This window comes from Teleopsis dalmanni, chromosome 2 (genome assembly GCF_002237135.1).
Source record: "Teleopsis dalmanni isolate 2A chromosome 2, ASM223713v2, whole genome shotgun sequence".
Lineage (NCBI taxonomy): Eukaryota > Metazoa > Arthropoda > Insecta > Diptera > Diopsidae > Teleopsis > Teleopsis dalmanni.
The window spans coordinates 209,897,039-209,915,432 of record NC_051847.1 but is presented as its reverse complement, the minus strand read 5'-3'; the positions used below and the strand labels follow the sequence as shown (position 1 = coordinate 209,915,432).

At 29.4% G+C, this 18,394-nt stretch overlaps 1 protein-coding gene across 1 annotated transcript; it reads right to left on the bottom strand.

Moving 5' to 3' along the window:
- Positions 1-513: 513 nt before the first annotated feature.
- On the bottom strand, positions 514-2,468 carry LOC119676662 (mucin-5AC-like). The gene is made up of 2 exons (XM_038087912.1): positions 2,370-2,468; positions 514-1,617 (listed from the first exon to the last, which is right to left on the bottom strand). Exons 1-2 carry the CDS (start codon positions 2,466-2,468, stop codon positions 514-516), a joined length of 1,203 nt encoding a protein of 400 aa, XP_037943840.1.
- Positions 2,469-18,394: the final 15,926 nt, after the last annotated feature.

The following is an 18,394-nucleotide window of genomic DNA, read 5'->3' as shown; positions in this document are numbered from 1 at the left end:
TTCTCTGTCTCTAATTTTGCAGGAAAACTATATTGTTAGGTCGGTAAGAAAAGGGGCCTGCAGATTTTAGATCTTCTGCTAGCCCAAGATGAACCCTGCCGGATGAGTTGGAGCACAGTTTCCTATTCATCCGCAGAGCCAAAACCATGACAAAAGTCATTACTAACTGGTGATAAGCAGGTTTCGCCTTAATTGAAGCAGCCGACTGGTACGTATTTTGTCCAGTTCAAACCAGCTCAATTTAATTATTAATAGTATGTTCGATTGAGACCGAGTCTAAATCTAAGTCTTAAGTCTGATAATTTTGATTATTCAAAATATATTCTTTAATTTAATGCCAATTATTGCATATGCGTACATAAGTCGTATTTGTAGTTGTGCCTCTGAAAAAGGTAAGAACACTTTGGATCAAGAAAAATGGTATATTAAGGAAGTTTTACGGAAAGAGTTTGCAGAGGAAAGAGAAGAAAATATATAAAAGTTAAAAGAGCTAAAGATAAGATGTTCAAAAATTTAGTTGACATTGCTAGATATATACATAAGTGAATGAATACTTACAGCTTCAAAACTTGATGTTGGAATTGCGTTGAGTAAAATATTAGCTGCAGTCGTCACTTGGGTAGATTGTGTGGGCAATGGAGCTGACAACAAATTGTGGGCTGAACTTAACGCAGCACTTTGTGGGCCCCCGGGTAAAACATTAAACTTAGATATTGTTGGACCAGTGTGAACTGAAAATATATCAGCACTGCGTAATGTGGTCTCTGCTGTTGGTGTGGGAATAGGATGTACGATTGGGATAACTTTTTTAGCTGAGCCACGTTCGTCTAAGTCTACAGTAAAGGCCGTGACAAGAGGCGCTTCCTGTATGCGTATATCGTTCTTATCTACCAATTCAATATTTTCACCATCTTCATTGTGTGTTGGACGTGGTGTGGTGGTAGTTGTCGTTGTCGTAGTCGTAGTAGTAGGACGTCGCCTTGTCGTACGCGGTAGTGTTGTTGTAGTTGTAGTAGTAGTACTTGAGGTTATTGAATTATTTTTAGTTTTACGTATTTCAAATTTAACTTCAGCATTTTTATCGCTCGATATTTCATTTGAACGCAAAGCAGTGCCAACGCTGCGTGCTGCTTGCCGACTATCTTCAGCTGTGGCTTCTAGATCAGCAACAACTGTTGGTGAACCTAAATTTTGTGTGCCTTTTTTATTAGTTTGTTTAAAAATTTTTGAACTATCTATGAAAGAGGATAATAATTGTTCTGGAGCATTTTTCTCGTCTAAAACTGCAGTGTAGAATTGTACAGTTGGTACCACATCAGAGGCATTTGTGCTTTCTTCCAGTACTTCTTCATTGGCTTGTGTGGTGTTGGTTGAAATGGTACTGGCAATGCTGGTCACCAGGGTTGGTATTGTGGTAGTGGTTTCTTCTAGGATTTCTTCTGTTGCTGCTTCTTTTTCTAATTTATCTATGGCACGTAATAAAGCTTGTCTCACCGAGTAGTCCAATTTTTGTATGGCCTCACGCGGTATGACTTCATTCGTTTCTTTCGAACTATCATCGTCAGCGCAAGCATTGCTAAGACACAAAGCAATTACGAAGAGGCAGGTTATGTGTTTCTGTAACGAACAATTTTAAAAAGTTAAAGCTTTAATAAAAATGTTTAAAATTTAATATTTTTATATATATTTTTGTTTTTTTTTTATGGAAGTTTATTTAAATTTTATGCAATGATAATAATAACTAATAATAATTGTCGTGTACATTTAAAGTTAGCTCTGCAAGAAATGTGCAAAAAGTTAATGATGCTAAACTAATGTCGGTGTGGCGTAAGTGTGGTGAATATCTCTCAATGGGCTGAGAAAGTTGAACTCACTGACCCAATTGTGCGAGGTAAAATATATATTTTTTCTTTTTTTTTTTGCAATAATATTAACAAAATTAAGGCAATAAAAATTGAGTTGTTGAACCATCTATCCTGCATTTATTTCCTGCAATTATTTTTTTATTGACAGCAATTGAAGCTTTAACCTTTATCTTCAAGTAAACAGTTTAACTTAAATTAGCTCACTTAACTCACTTAGACCATATAGACCTTGAAGGTTATAATTTGTACTTATTAGCAACGTAATTTATAATTTCAAATTAAATTTGTTATGTTTATTTCATGCGTCTAAGCACATGCAGCCACCAATTAAGTCGTCTAACCGAATCTACATGTGTAAATCTTTCCGGTAGCTTTGTTGCAATTACGCGGTACGCAATACCTCAAATAAAAATTTATGAAAATTTCATTTTGCAGACTAAGACAAAAATGTGTGTCTTTAGCTAAAACTTAAGGTAAAATAAATTTTAATTTAATACAATTTACTGCAATTGCCACTGTAACATAACTACAATGCTGCGCTGAGCTGCGCTGCGCTGCGGGTAATGATGCTAAATATTTCTGCTCAATCCCGAACTTTTTCATTGTTTCATTGAAAACCTTTTAAGCGATGTTTAGCATTTGTTTTTGTTTGTAATTTTAATTTATTTTTTTTTCTTTTTAATTTTTCGAAATTATTTCTACTACAGTAAAATCGTTTTCCTTATTATTTGTTGCCTGTTGCCTATTGCCCGTTTGTCCGTTTGCTGCTTGCTGCTTGCTTGAAATTAGCGTAATTGCCGCTGCACCACTCAGGCACCTGCTGAGCTGCCAGTCGGTGTCTTGGCTCAAAGTCACGTTGTTGCCACTTTGCACCAATGGTTTCGGTTTTTGCAATTTTATCTTTGCTATTCAAATTACTCACTTTAAATTATATTTTGCTCTGGTTCAATATGAACGTGTCCAAACACTACCAACACCTTCCACATTCTTCCCGCTTCATTTCTAGCGGTAAACTTGGGGCCATCGCACACCCGTACCGCCATTATCAAGCTCGAAAATTTAATAATAAATTGTGCTTTTGTTAGGTGTCGATGATTGTGAATTGAAAGTGAATACTTGGATTGAATTTGATTTAAAATTCGCAATTGGTTTTTGTTCAGACTTTATATGATTTTAATGAAGTAATTTAGTTAATTCAATTTTTAGGATTAAAGATCAGAAGCAGCTAAAATTTTGGAAATTTGAAACTCTCATTAAGTCAGTTTGGAATTTTCAACTCTAACCTTAAATTGATGGAAATAATAGAGAGAAGGAGTTAATAAACATTTCACACTTTATTAAGACACTTCATTTTTAAAACGTAATTTTAATCTCAATAAAATATATAATATGTAATATTAATAAGAATACATATAAATAAATTAATATATATAAATATCTCAGTCAATCAAACGGTTCTAAAGTGTTTGAGTACAGGACGGGTTTTTCAGTTCAGTTTACATCCAGGACGGATTTTGATTCTCACATATCTCAAAACGAGATATCGATTCAGTTTAAAACTTTTCTACTTTGACTTTTCGTTTATAGGGATATTTTCGACAATTGTAAGGTAAGCGAGCTAGCCAAACGGGGTGCCTCAGATAATCATTAGGAACACCTTAAAAATCTGGGCAATTAGTTAACATCAAGTTAACATTTGTCGAATTTATTCTGTGCTTTTAATAAAAGATCGAAAGACTCAACACTATGTAGGCATATGTATGCAAGTTGGGCGCGTTCTGTTGAGAAAACATCAAGTACTCTCATTGAGAATGCTTTATAACATATTACTCTTATGGTAGCTTTGCTTACGGCTCACAACCGATTAGGGAACTATGAGTTAAAATCTCCCTTTTACTATAATTGTTCGTGTACCAATTTTGGAATGTACGATGAAATGTCTTACATTTGATTTGTTATTGTCCAACGTAGTACCGATTTACTATTTTTGAGGATGTTGGTCAACTTCAGAACATCGCACTTAAAAATTCTTCGTGGTTTGCCAAAGATTCAAACCTTATGTATATATATATATACATATATATATGTGATTATTAAACAAATCAGCCAAAAAAATGTGGAAGTAATATTGTATGTTCTAAGATTATAACAATATAGGAGCGACCATGAATATAATAAAGTTATAGTCTATATAACTTGGATACATTATTGGTCTACTGTATAAGTATATAGGAATTGAAAGAATATTGAGCTATATGGTAGTCCTTGAGCACCTGTGTTAGAACTACTTTTTCATAAGACAATCCATTAGTTCCTCGTCGAATATGCTGAAAATATCAAGTACGGAAAGCTTTTTTCTTTATGCACTCTAATAATTTTTTTTCTTCATTTATTAATGTATATGATAAATCATATACCATTCAATTAATAATAAAATAAATAATATATTATTTCATAAATAAGATGCAGTAAATATTATAAAATAGACGTAATTCTGATTATATGAGCTTTATTGGTTCTGGTTTTTATGCTGCATATTATTTATTTTTTAATTGTTGATTCCTTGACATTTAATACTAAATTTATAAAGAAATTCCGATTTACATATTTCCAATAGGAAATGTAATAATAATCCGCTTTGAGGAAGAAGCGGAATAAACTTCTAAATGTCGGTGTTGTTTATATAGATAATTGTATAAAATAAAAATAGAAATAAGACTTTCTTTATAAGTCTTTTATTTTAAAGATGAACATAAGCCTTTTTCCTATAGGTAGACTTTTTTTTATATTCCTTATTTCTTGAAAGTTGCTATTCATATTTTCTGTGATTATTAGACCAGTTCTGTTCACTTGGTGAGTACAAACTGAGTTATATACTGTTTTGTTTACCAGACCAGACCATACTCTTTTCAGAAAATTATAAAAGACACCTCTTATATGGTTTTGCAGTACTTATTGTTTTTTTTTGTCAAAGTATAGTTGAAAAATCACTCAAGTTTTGACTTATAAGGAATAGTGTCAGATTTGTTATAAATACAAAAAAAAAATAATTAGTTTTTAAAAGGTAAATATTACCAACTAAGTTAAGTATTAACATTGACTCTAGGGATGAATTACGTTTTCTCAAAGTTAATTATAGTTTTTCATTTACTTTCTTGATAAATTAAAAAAAATCCAATTAATGATTAGATACGTCCATTAAAAGTAAATGAGACGAACAATAATTATTTTGTGCTCCGAGTTGATTTTAAAAGTCTCACAAATATTGAATGGGCTCTAACCCTGACTGTACCTAACGTAATATATAGTATCTGTAAGATACACTGTGCCTAACTATGGTATATTTGTGAATTAAACTTCGCTATGGCTTATTGATATGCATATTTTACTTTGTATCCAATTTGCAGAAAGGAAGTCGGGAAGAGCGTGTGTTTAATAGATTTGTTTGTTTCGAGTTAATTAATAACTTGTGTTAAGCTGAAGTGAAGTGTGACTAAGTGGGTTAAAATGGATAATTAAACACTTAAAATACTACATTTAAACCAAAACCATACCAAAGTAGCGGAAAAAAAGTTGCAACGTAAACTTGCGATAGAAGGGTTTGTTTTGTTAAAAAAAAAGTTATTTATTAATAAAAGAAATATATTAACAACAGATGTAACAGTAAAAATTACAACTTATTTCTATATTCGAAATTAGTTTTTATGGTGCTGTAGATACAAATTGAATCCAGCAGCAAACTTCGAATTGCTGATTTATGACTTACGGCCATAAATAATTTGAATTTGATGATATGAATTTTTTCCTACATTATTTTTGGTATTATTGCATGCGAGATGAGATACATATTGTTTTTATATATATGTATTTAGATTTTTTTTTCGAAATATTTTGATATTAATTTTAATAAACTGAAAACATGAACAGCGTGAGAAATAATACGGAAATGTAAGGTTTTTTTCTTAAAGTTAAAGTTTTTTAAATTTTTATGGAAGCATTGGTCTACGAATGCCTTGCCAAGTGAATTTATTTGTAAGCAAAAGGAAAGTTGATTTCTTTTTATTATTTTTTAATTGTAAATATGTTTTCGTAATTTATATGAAAAATTTTTCAGTTTGATATCTTTCTTCATTTGTTCATTTGTTCGTTTGTTCGTTTGTTTTATCAATTTGAGGAACTACAAAAATGTTGGTTCACTTTATTTTGTTGATGTAAATTAGTTTTTTTATAGTTTATCAAAGATTTTCGCACGTCATAAAGTCGCGCATATATCACACAAAACATTCAATAAAATCTTGACAATAAATTTAGTATAAATAAATGCCAAAAGAATTTATTTTGTTAATTAAAAAGCAATAAATCATAAAAATAAAAATTTGTAACCTATTTTAGAAAATGAAAAATGTCATAAAATTGGTTTATATTGTTTAATAGAGCATCTGAAATAAATTTGAACAAAGATTCTGAAACAACAAACAAGCTTTAATAAACTAACTAAAATAAGTGTTACTAAAATATTTAGAATAAGTGTTAATAAAATATTTAGAATAAGTGTTAATAAAATATTTAAAAGAAGTGTTAATAAAATATTTGAAAGAAGCAATTGTGTGCCTGAGATAATAAGATAAATAAGAAGGTCAAACATATATACACATAACTATAAGTATAACTATTTAGTTAATATTAACTTAGATTCATATTTGTACACATATATATTTTAAAATGCATTAAAAACTAAAAGAACAAAATATCACATGAAACGTCTCAATATCAGAAGAATATCGAATACGCATATTCCACGCTGACCGTATTTGAAGACCCAGTGCGGATATATTTTTCTAATTTTTGGATCTGAAACGCAATCACCTGTCTTTCTTTGCATGGTCATCATCTCCTTCCTTCTTTGGTTATAACTGGTCAGGAGTAGATATTTTCAAATACCTTTAACAAAAATCTAAAAAATTTTTATACCTATATTTTGATTTATTAAGATCCAAAATGCTTTGAGCTTTGAAAAAACCTTCACACACCGATATCTAAAAAAAATTTTATGCAATACTGACTATTGCAAATCATGTTCTTGAACACTCGCAGAAGAAATATTGGAATAGTTCTTACGTCTCTGTCTGTGCTTATCCAGGTCAAAGCGTAAGCATAGCATCTTCAATAAGAAATCAGTTAAAAACTAACACCTTATTGGTGGTAAAACCACGTTTCGTCAAAACTTTGAGACATGGATCACCAAAACGACTTTCTAGCTAATTTAGCAAGATTTTAGTACCTTACACTTCTTCTATCTAACTAGCTAACTGATTAATCCATATTAACAACAAATAGATATATTCAAATCAAAACAGGACACAATGAGAATAAAAATTTTTCGCAGTAAATATAATTTAATTGGGCATATAATCTGCAGACATGATTATGAATGATATTGCAAAGAAATTTATCGACTAAAGTCTTCAAGACTGTAGACGAAACAACTGACCAGAAAAGAATGATACATACACAGAAGGTGGCACTGAAAAGTATAAACAAACGACACTTTTTAAAATGTTATGTATCTTTTGAGAATAAAACTAATTTAAGAAGAATACCTAGAATGCCGTGGCTTTGAATTTATAGAATATACTGTTGATTAGTTCCGACTTAAGAGACGTTGTTGGGCGTTATGTAGCTTTTAAAACCAAACTGATTTAAGTCAGAATGCCTAGAAAGTCGTGGCTTAATATCATAGGATGTGTTATTGATGAGTTTCGATCTTTGACATCGTTGTTGAGGCGTTGTATACAATATATTTTAGGAATGGTAACAAATGACGACAAAATATACAGAATTTTGCGGCATCCAATCATAGAATGCTCTGTTGATAACTACGGATTTAAATGGTATTGCTAGAATGTATGTATCTCTTGGAGATAAAACTAAATGAAATCAAAACGTCGGAAATGACATTATGAGATAAATTCGAAGAGTATGTTGCTGAGAGGTTTAAACCTAAAAAGCATATTATATTAAGAAGAGTTCTAGGTTTCAAAGCATTAACATTTTAGGATTTTAAATGCTACTATTTGTCAAAAGCAGAACTACAAAAAAGAAGGTTGAGAAGGTAAGGAAAAGTTGAAATTTTGAATCATTCTTATTTTAATAACAAGTTAATTTGTTGGTTTAGTATAGTAGTAAATCTGCGATAAATTCGTTACATATCGTACATTAACCCATTGAGTTCCACAGAAATTTTGTTTTTAGATGTGTGCTATATTATTCACATTGTTTTGTATTTGTTGACTACACTCAGAAAAATATGCTCTAACCACATACTATATATTTTAATTGATCTAATCATTTTGTTAGAAACATTTTAGCTCATCTGGTAAAAAAGATATGAAAACATTATATTGGTTGAACCAACATGATGTGTCAAGTAAGAATATTTTGACCTGAAATTGAGTTAAAAGTTGGTTAAATGAACCAAAATATTTTTCTGAGTGTACTTAAACTATTACTTCTTGTCAAAAATAAATAACAGTTTAATAGTTAAAATAGTAATAGTGAACACTAAATAGTTTATACTGGAATAATGAAATATAACAGAATAAAAATGAGTCAATAAAAAAACAATTGATAAGTTTACGCTTAATGAACGCTTAATAAATAAACGAAACTGCCGGACATTGCATTTCGTTTCTTCTGCGACTGCAATAGTGCAACAGGCGTTCGCAAAAGATTGCATAAAATTGCACAATAGCGCATCATAACTCCATAACTTGCGAATATCATCGTTAATTTGAATAACCAACAAAAACCAGAGAGAAAAAAATTGTATCTTGAATTGCTTTTCATTCGTATAGTAAAAAAGGTGTTGCGGTACACTTATGTAGAAGAAGATACTTGCATGCACTTTACACTTGCAACCGCACACTTCGATGGCTCAATAAAAAAAATTTCATATTTTTCTATGATTTGCCTTTGCGGTTGTGTGACTTAAAATTATTGTACATTAAAAACTGCAGATTCATGTATGTTGCAATTTTGAGTATCCGAAACAAGCAACAGTTGGAAATGCAACAAAAACATTTAAATGCACTTTGGACAGCTTCGCGGCTTCACGGCTTCACGGCTTCGAGGCTTAACTGATGAAGTGCGGCTTTGTACTGAGCCGGTTAGTCTGCATGGATTTAAATTGAGCTTCTCAAAACGTCAGCTTGGTTTTGTTTGGAGAAGAGTTTTTCAAACATCATTTAACTTATTTAAGCTGTTGTAACAAATGCGCAAAGATGCGGAAAATATGTTTTCGTTTTTGTTTTTTTTTTGCCTAATTTTTTTGGTGAAAAAATTTTAATTAATAAATTTTTGTAATATAATTGCTTAGCATTTTCTAGAGAAATCTTTTGCTGAGAAAATTACTTAAGTTTGTATATGGTAGCCACTAGAGTTCGATATAGAGATCTCTAATAATGTCTAATAATTTTGTTTAAAAAGCTTGCTAATTATTTCTAACAAAAGTAAATTGGTATGAAGCAACATCTTCCATTTGCTCCTTGGTTGTAATGAGAAATATTATGAAATTTAATTTTACAATAAATTTATTTAAAAAAAAAAATTATATATATTAATTATTGTTGCAGGTGATAGCAGTAATACAATTACTCGCTGCACCGCTGCTCTGCAGCTATATGAGTCCTTCACTAAGAAACTGAAGTTAGTTTCCCACAAATGTTAACTTCTCATCTTCTCATCTTTTTGGTTGCAATTCATTATTTATAATTTTTTTTTTATTTTCATGAAATAAAAAATTATTTTTATTCATGAAATTCATTATTTACACTTTCAAAACAAACTTATGCACTCGTATATCTTCAAGTCAAAATATTTGATTGCTTCAATGTCACGATGTGTCAAAAGTGATAAACTTACAACAAAAAAATGCATAAAATTCATAAAATCATAAAATTAACATAATACACATTAATATATATATAAAAAAAACAAAAAAAAAATTTGTGATAAATAAAAGAGTTGCTATTAGCCTTCCAATGAAAATGAATTCGTATCCATTTAAGCCACAATAGCGACTTTGGAGGCAGTCAAGCAAACGAAGGCACAAAGCTTGAAGTTATTTGTACTAAAACTGGACCAAGATAGCCTAAATTATTGGTTACCTAATGTAAATGTCGAACATTTTTATGGGCATTTAACAGCTCTGTAAGTCTTTGTTCCGCTGCTGCCAGCATAAAAAACAAAAAAATTGACTAATATGAATGTAGGTAAATATCGATGCGATATCGATATTGATTTGTTTGTAGATAAAAGCCAAGATGCACGTAGTAAATTGAGAAAAATACATAAAGATGAGTATAAAGGCACAACCAATTTACATAATTTCACACTTTATTAAACCTAAACGAGGTAATATTGTATTTCATAAATTTCTTTGTATTTTAAGAAATATTAAAATTAGCTTAAAACCATTCAATAAACAAACTTGCAATTATGAATTGTGCATTTGCATTTTTAATTATTTTACGACTTAGTATCGAATTTATTGGCTCGATTTTTGTCTGCCAATCTGTCCGACAACTCATTGGATATTTTGACATTCTTAGTATACCTACTATACATTTATTATAGCTCACGGCAGATGTTGATACTGGCTTAAGCTGTGATTATCTTCATCAACACCTCGTTTTATTGAGATACATATTTCGAGCAACTCAATTGATGCGATTTGATCAATTAATTGCATTTTATGAGTTCAAATAAAATTTCAAATTTTATTGATTATTGGCTTCGAAGTTTAATAGATTAATTTGCAAATCTTGTTTGTATCTGAATTGAGCGTATAAATGCTGTTAAAAATGCGAAAAATATTTAAATATTAAATGAAAAAAAAAATTAATTCATTTATTGTATAATAGATAAAACATATTAAATTGATGTAACTATATTATAATATATTAGAAAGGTTTGAGGAAATTATGTTTCGTAAAATAGTCATGTTAAGTGGGTTAAAAAACAAGCTAAGGCTAATGTTTATATTTTAATTATTAAGTAAATTCAAAATAATAAAAACTCAAAATCTAATTTTAATATTAATTATACATTTAATTAATTTATTAATTTGTTTTAAAAGTAAATAGATATTTTATTATCAAGTACGTGTCTTTCTTAATAGTATTAAGCACACTGCAATAAAGCAGGTAGCAAGCAGTTGGCTTAAGGGTTGAAGAATATATCCGAAATCAATCTAAGAAGTTAATAAGTTCTTTGAAAAACAAGTAAATACTTTTCTGAAGATGACTATCGACGAAAATCGAAATATTATTGGATTATATTTTTTATTTTGTATTTAAATTAACCAATTACCCCGCTAAAAATTTGTTATGAAAAGTAAGGAGTAATAAATTTAAACTGATTTCAATTGTAAGAAACTTGTCATCTTAATGTGGCTCAGTCATAAATCAATAGGGTTCAAATCGGTATGTGGCATGAAAACAGATGACCGACGTCATGCGCAATTTTCTGGAAGGCATATAACCGACACATGCCTATAACTTAACTCAATTGCGCCAGAACAGTTCTTAATACACTTAAGAGACATCTTTTATTTTTGGAGATTTTGGATAGAGGATTATTGTGAATTTTGTTGTGCAAAGTTTTAATTGAATATATCGGAGAGAAAGTTCCTGTTGCTATTTAACCTAATCTTAACTAGAAGAGATGTTCAATTGCATATGATGTACAAAGACAATCCATGCTATTGTAACACTTAATGAGATAAGTAATCTTCAAAATGATGTCTGAATCTTATTAAGTATGTATTATAAATCAAATCGCCACATTTTGTTCTATAGAATTATTTTCATTTTCTCAAAGCGTTTTAAAACAATTTAGTTAATAAAACAAAATATAATAAGCTAATTAATATAGTAAAAACTAACATAAAAAGTGTTTTACGACTGTAAGATAAACTTGTAATTTTGTTTATTATATTTACTATAATCAAATTTATTAAGTGGGGTTTCCACGCTTTAGAGCTATATGTTTGAAGAATACCCAAGTAGAGTCAATTTAAACATCAGCGGACATGACTTCTAATAATCAATATGGCTCTAAAATGATTTAAATTAATTAAAACCTCATTTGCCAATGGTTTGTACGTTTGAAAAACATTTAATCTGCATACGAAATCATTAGGGCCACGAAGGTATTAAATGGCTGAACTATATAGTCAGAAAAAATGCAAAAAAGTTTCTTCATAGGCCCCCAAATATTCTGCAGAGGTAACTATAGTTCAAATAATAACTTAACTGATGAATCGGTTGTTTTGCCGACTTCTTGAAAAAGGGTATACTGCAAGTAAAGAGGCTAAACAACCTCTAAATAAATAAAGATGGAAATTGCTTAATATCATATTGGAATATATATAAAAAGGTCATTGTAAATTCAAATTATATATCATTTAAGAACAATAGGATTTGAAGACTATTATTTCTGTAGATTTTACCATAATGATTACAAAACTGCAGAATGTATACTATGCACATATACTGTACTAAAAATAAACTAAGAATAAATTACCTAGGACCAGATATTTTATATCCAGAATACACAGTTAATACTATTATATATTCACAGCAGTTTTTAGGTTTTTCAATATCCCAAAACTGTGGTCAGTTAAATAAAAGATTGTACATAAGATTCTATAAGGTACCGAATAGTGTACTTATACTCTAAACTACTTATAATAATAATAATGTCAAATCGGTTGATAAGGTGTTGTATGTTTGTTTTATAAAGTCAATATCATTTAAACTTTGACTCTCTCTTAAGTAGTGGAGAAAACTTAACACTTGAGTTTAGTGCTGGAGTTTAGCACTTGATTCTCTGTGCTAAACTAACAATGATGCAACAATGTGTGACAGATTCATAATTATAGGTCTGGGTATAAGATCCATAATATAACAGAATAACTAATATCTTAATATAACTAAGAATACTTAGTTAGATAATACTTAGTAGATAATTACAAGTCAAAACTTGTTGGATCTTACAATAATAAATTATTCATTTAATGTGAACGCTTCATTTTATGTATGAATCTGTAACTAAGATAGGAAATTTTAATCAACTAATTGTCTTAAAGTAAGTGACCTAGTTATTAATAATACATTTGTAGCAGTAAGTCATTTATTTGTAAGTTGCAATAATAACTCTTTCGTAGTGTTTACTTAACAGAAGAATATTTCCATATATTAATATTTTAGAAAAATGTTGCAATTATGCGCCAGTTTTTTGCCTTCTATGTAATATTTTCTGTCATAAAAGCGTCGAAAAAATTTTAAAAAATATGAATTTTTTTCCTTAAAGCAGTTTTGTTTAAATTGTTTTATTTACTATTTATTTTATTTACTATATATAATTTATTTTTAATTTATTTAAGTGCATGCATATGTGAGGTGTTTCGCAACTATGCTGGTTGCAAAACTTGAAAAGATGCTGCGATGAAACAAAGCAAACGACGATGCAATTGAAGATAACATTTTACATTTTTCGACAAAACTTTAAATCAAAAATGCGTTTACAAAAACCTTAAGTATTAACGGAAATGTTCCAACGATCGGTTGAAGGTTGCATAAAAAGCCTCTTCAAATATTTGTTTTAAAACTTTTGAGTACTTAATATTTCTGAATTTTCATCTTACAATTGAATTTTATAAAAACCTAAATTATTTTTAATACCACATACTCGTAAATACAATAGCCGATGCTTGAAAGGGAGATGTAAGGTCATCAAATTGCTGTACTTAAAGTAATCTCACATGAGTAGAAGTACTTACCTATTATATATAAATGACATTTATATACTTATAGTTAAGTTCATTAACTTAAGTAGACGTTAATTATTCACAAATTTAGATAATAGTTTATAAAATGGAAAAGGTCAATTTTTAAAGTTCCCATCTACTAATATGCGTATCACCTATTCCGACCTATTCCGAAAACTAGTTAAGTAACAAATATCAATCAGAAATTAATTAACGAAAATGGCTTATTTATACTATGTATATCATGAGCAATGTGATGTATACATAGAACTTGGCAATAAGGTGGAGCTCTGAATTAAAGAAAAGATAGTCAGCAAGGTCCATACCGAAAATGAAATCATGGATAAGCACAAATATTAGAGTGCTAAGTAACTATCTAACACACTTTCTATTTGCTAACAGATATATTTAAAAATATATATTCAGTAACATAAAAACAAAGGAATTCAGCTGTGTTTGTTGAACCGATGCGATTAATGTTGAGCATACAGTTTTTAAATGCGGAAGATCGCAAGGAAGAAGACTCTCATTAGAACAAGTAGAAATACATTTTACTCTCGAAAATATTATTATAAAGATTAACTAGATGAAAAGTTGCATTAGCATACAACTGGAACAAAATCACTTAATATATCGAAAATATATCGAAAAATATATATGAAAATAAACAAGAAAAATAATCGAGAAGTTCTATCTTGAAGTAATGTTTCGATATTTCTAAAATTGAATTAACTAGATAAGAAGTTGCATTAGCCTACAACTGGAACAAAATCACTTAAAATATCGAAAATATATCGAAAAATATATATGAAAATAAACAAGACTGACACACATTGAAATAAAGGAAAAATAATCGAGAAGTTCTATCTTGAAGTAATGTTTCGATATTTTTAAGATTGAATAGACCTTCTTGATATAAAGAAGTTTTTTCAGTCTGTGCAAATTGTATATGCTACTATAATCTAGTGACATAGTGAAGATATGTTGAATATCTTTCACCCTTTTTTCCATAAAAACCAAACAAAAAAAAAAACGAATTATCTTAAAATTAAAAGATTATATGGAATGTACAGAAAAAAATTGTCATTCCTAAAGTTTCTACAGCTCTGAAAAAGAATGAATATGAGATATGTAGTTTATGAGTTATAGTGTTGGTTGGAGTGGCGGTCTTGTTTACCCAAGAAAGCCCACTTGAGCACAAATAATGGCCCGTTGTGGTAAAGAGTTATAGTGTAGGAGAGTCTAAGTTCTAGAGTTATTCTAGAACTGTAAACTGGCCGATAAATAAATATTTAAAAGAGAAAACTTGTAGACATTTTGAAATTGATATTTTCGTCATTATAAAATATTGAAATATGAAGTTATTTAGGACATTTCTTCTTCTTTTCTTTATACTATTGTCATTTATATCTTTAATATATAACTCTGTTACTTTATTATGATTTATTTAATTTTTGTTATTAATTTATTGTAGGTACCAATTGAAAGAAATCATTATTGAGTGTAGAGAGAGTTTAGGGACTAATTGAAATAATTCATTATTGTGTGTAGAGACAGTTTAGGGACTACAGCGAGTGGATGCTATATATTTCTTAATAATGAAAGAATAATTGTTATACTTACCTTATCAGATTCTAATACTGACTTATGAGGTGACTAGATTTTAAGTTCGTTGTCCCTTAAGTCTGGGCAAACAGTTTTAGTATACTAAAATATTTGGACTTTAGGAGCAAATGTGCATACTTTTGTGTGGTTAAGTTCACATAACCATAACAAAATATTATCTCTTAAATTTAAGCAGAATCAAAAAGTGTCAAAATCGTATTAAAAATGTGACAATTGTGATATATTGAGCAATTGTGTATAAAATGCCTCCTGGTCATAATTAGGAAGAATTCAAAATTATCAAAATCATTCTGTTATTGACTGTCTATATATCGAGGTCCTTAGAAAAAATTAAGAACCAATTATTGTATATTATAGTAAGAAGTTTCAAGTCAAAAAAAATAAAAATATACATTCTTTTTAATATCACTTCCGTGATGCTTCACATTGATTTCACTTTTATACTTTGAACTACTTTTGATTTTAAAATGAATATGAAATATAAAAATTCATTTTATAAACATTTCTGTTTCACTTCACTCAAGATACATCTACTTTGTATTCAATATTATATATTGTACAATATTTATCTTAATGTATTGCATATTCAATGAATCCATGCTGTGAGCTTATCGTCCATATCTTAAAGGTAGGATTAAAATATTTGAAATCATTGCAAATCGCGCTATTTCACTATTTATCGTTATTACCAAAAAAAAATCGTGGGAAATAAAAATAAAAAAAAAAATAAAATAATAAAAAAAAATCAAATCCAATATTTTATGTTACAGAAAACCAAGAAAAAGGCGAGGCCAATATGTTCAATAAAAATAGCTTCTACAATAGAAAATACTCCGCGACATAAACGACGAATGGACATGACAACATGTTTCCCCCCCCTTAATGCCAGCAATAACGAATTTTTGTATCTTGTATCTTTTGTATTCACTGCTCGACAGTTCATTCAGAGAAGGGCGCAACAGTGGGCGGTTAAAATGTTGAAATCAAATTCCTATACCATTACGTGTGTGTATGTAATTTTTTAAATGAATTCAAAAAAAAAAAAGGAAAAAAAAATAATTATAATTTTTAAACAATTTCCACAAATAATTTTTATTTTTATTTTTATTTTTTATTTATACCCTTTTTGGCTCTGATCTTTCTTTTGTTTTAGCTGTGCTTTCTTTGTGTTTGTCAAAGTATCTTTTGCCATATTTCATAATTGTTTATTGCCAACGTAACAATTTTTATAGAAAAATTGATAAAAAAAAAGAAAAAATTTTAAAATTTTAATTTTAATATTTTTCTACGATTTTTTATTAATTTTTTTGTGTTGTTTTTGTTAATTTTTATGCGCGCAATTATGCTTCACATTGGCTTTTGGTCGAGATGTCAGACTTTGTTTTGCCTCAAGTTATTGTTATTGTTATTGCCGCTGTTGTAGGCATTTTTAGTGAAGATGTTGCTGCTGCTGCTGTTGTTGTTGTTGTTGTTGTTGCTGTTGCTGTTATTGTTATTGTTATTGCGGCAGTAGTTGAAGATGTTGCTGTTGAGGTTTACGAGAAGCTGCAATGTCAATGGCATCGTTGCTGCTTACAAAATAAATCTTCGGTTTCACTTTTGGCCAAAGACTTGCAGTGTTAAAAGTAGTTGTTTTCCTTAGTCTCATCATTTTTTTTTTTCATTGCATTTTAACCAGCAAAATCTGAAGTTTTTATAAACTGAAATTTTTTTTTCATTGAAATATTATATAAAATACTCAATTTCTTCTGTTTTATTGCTCTGTGCATAATGCAATGTCCCATTCGTTTCGTGCCACTTGAGTTTTCGATTTTTTTCTGCTTTTTTCTTTATAGATATTGCTTAAAGGTTTACTTTTCTACGTTTTGATTGTTTTTACTCTATTTTTAAATTTGATTTTAATAGACTTAATAGGTCTTTTGGTGGGCGTGTTGTGGTTAAAAGTTACTTGCGCTGAGTTAAGTATCTATAATTCATTTCTTTCTTCTTGTAGATGTTTTGTTAACCGTTGATGTAATCGTGATTATTGTTTTTTATTTCTATTACAAGAAAGTAAAATTTCAAAAAGGTTAAGAAATTTTAAGCTCATCAACTTTAACGGATTCTTTAATGGTTAAGATTGGTCACAGTTAAATCGTTTGTGTTGTAAGTAACGATGAGTTGAAGCAAATAACAAACAGACGTTTTATTGTGTGAAATTACAAGGCGCACATACGATTGGGTCACATACCACATACCGACATCCTGCACTAAACATTGACATGAAACCATCACATTACTCGACAGCACAGGTAACCGCAAGTATCTTGCAAAAGGACAATTTACGGCAATTGTGGTGGATACTATGTTCGAGTGGCTGCTTACTTCATGAGAAGACATGCCTGTTTAGGACATTTACGTGTATGCATTGTGATATCACTGTGTAAGTAGCATTGTAATTATGATTAAAAGGGATCTGCTTTAATTTTTATTTTAGTCAAGGATAACTATCGCGGTGCAAAGGTTTCAGTTCCACTTTGTGATTGGAATGAAAAGGGAACTTTTTTTAATTTCAATATTAACGACATCACATGCATACTTGAAGAACAGAATAATGCTGATGAACGCCTTCTGTTGGACTATAACACAGTATATATTATTATAAGAGAAGATAATGATATGTGACAACCTATAAAATCTAATGTACAATCTCTATAGAGATTCTCTTTAGTTAACTTTGACAATTAAGGCTATTGATAAACTTAACCCTGCCTTTTGGAGTAGTAAGTGTTAAACATAAAGTTTATTGACATCAGATCTCTTATGGTTACTTTCAAAATTACTTTCAGTCATTTTTTTAATTTTGCAATGCATTTTGGGTCTATATCTCAGCCGTCGTTTCGTTTAATGAAACTAGAATGGAGGTACTGGATTCGTTTCTTAGCAATCGCAATGTACGAATAGAAAATATATGGGTAAAAGCTTCAAACCACATTTTTCAGAATCTACAGGAGTCAGTGTTCTTTAGTTTAATATTATAAAAGTGACTGTTAGCAGAGGCATATCTAATTTAGAAACCAGTGATTAATTTAAG

Coding starts and splice junctions, on each gene's coding strand:
- LOC119676662 (XM_038087912.1), bottom strand. CDS start 2,468: ATGAAAAAGTTCGGGATTGAGCAGAAATATTTAGCATCATTACCCGCA. Junction 1,618..2,369: donor ATGTTACAGTGGCAATTGCA/GTAAATTGTATT, acceptor TGTTCGTTACAG/AAACACATAACCTGCCTCTT.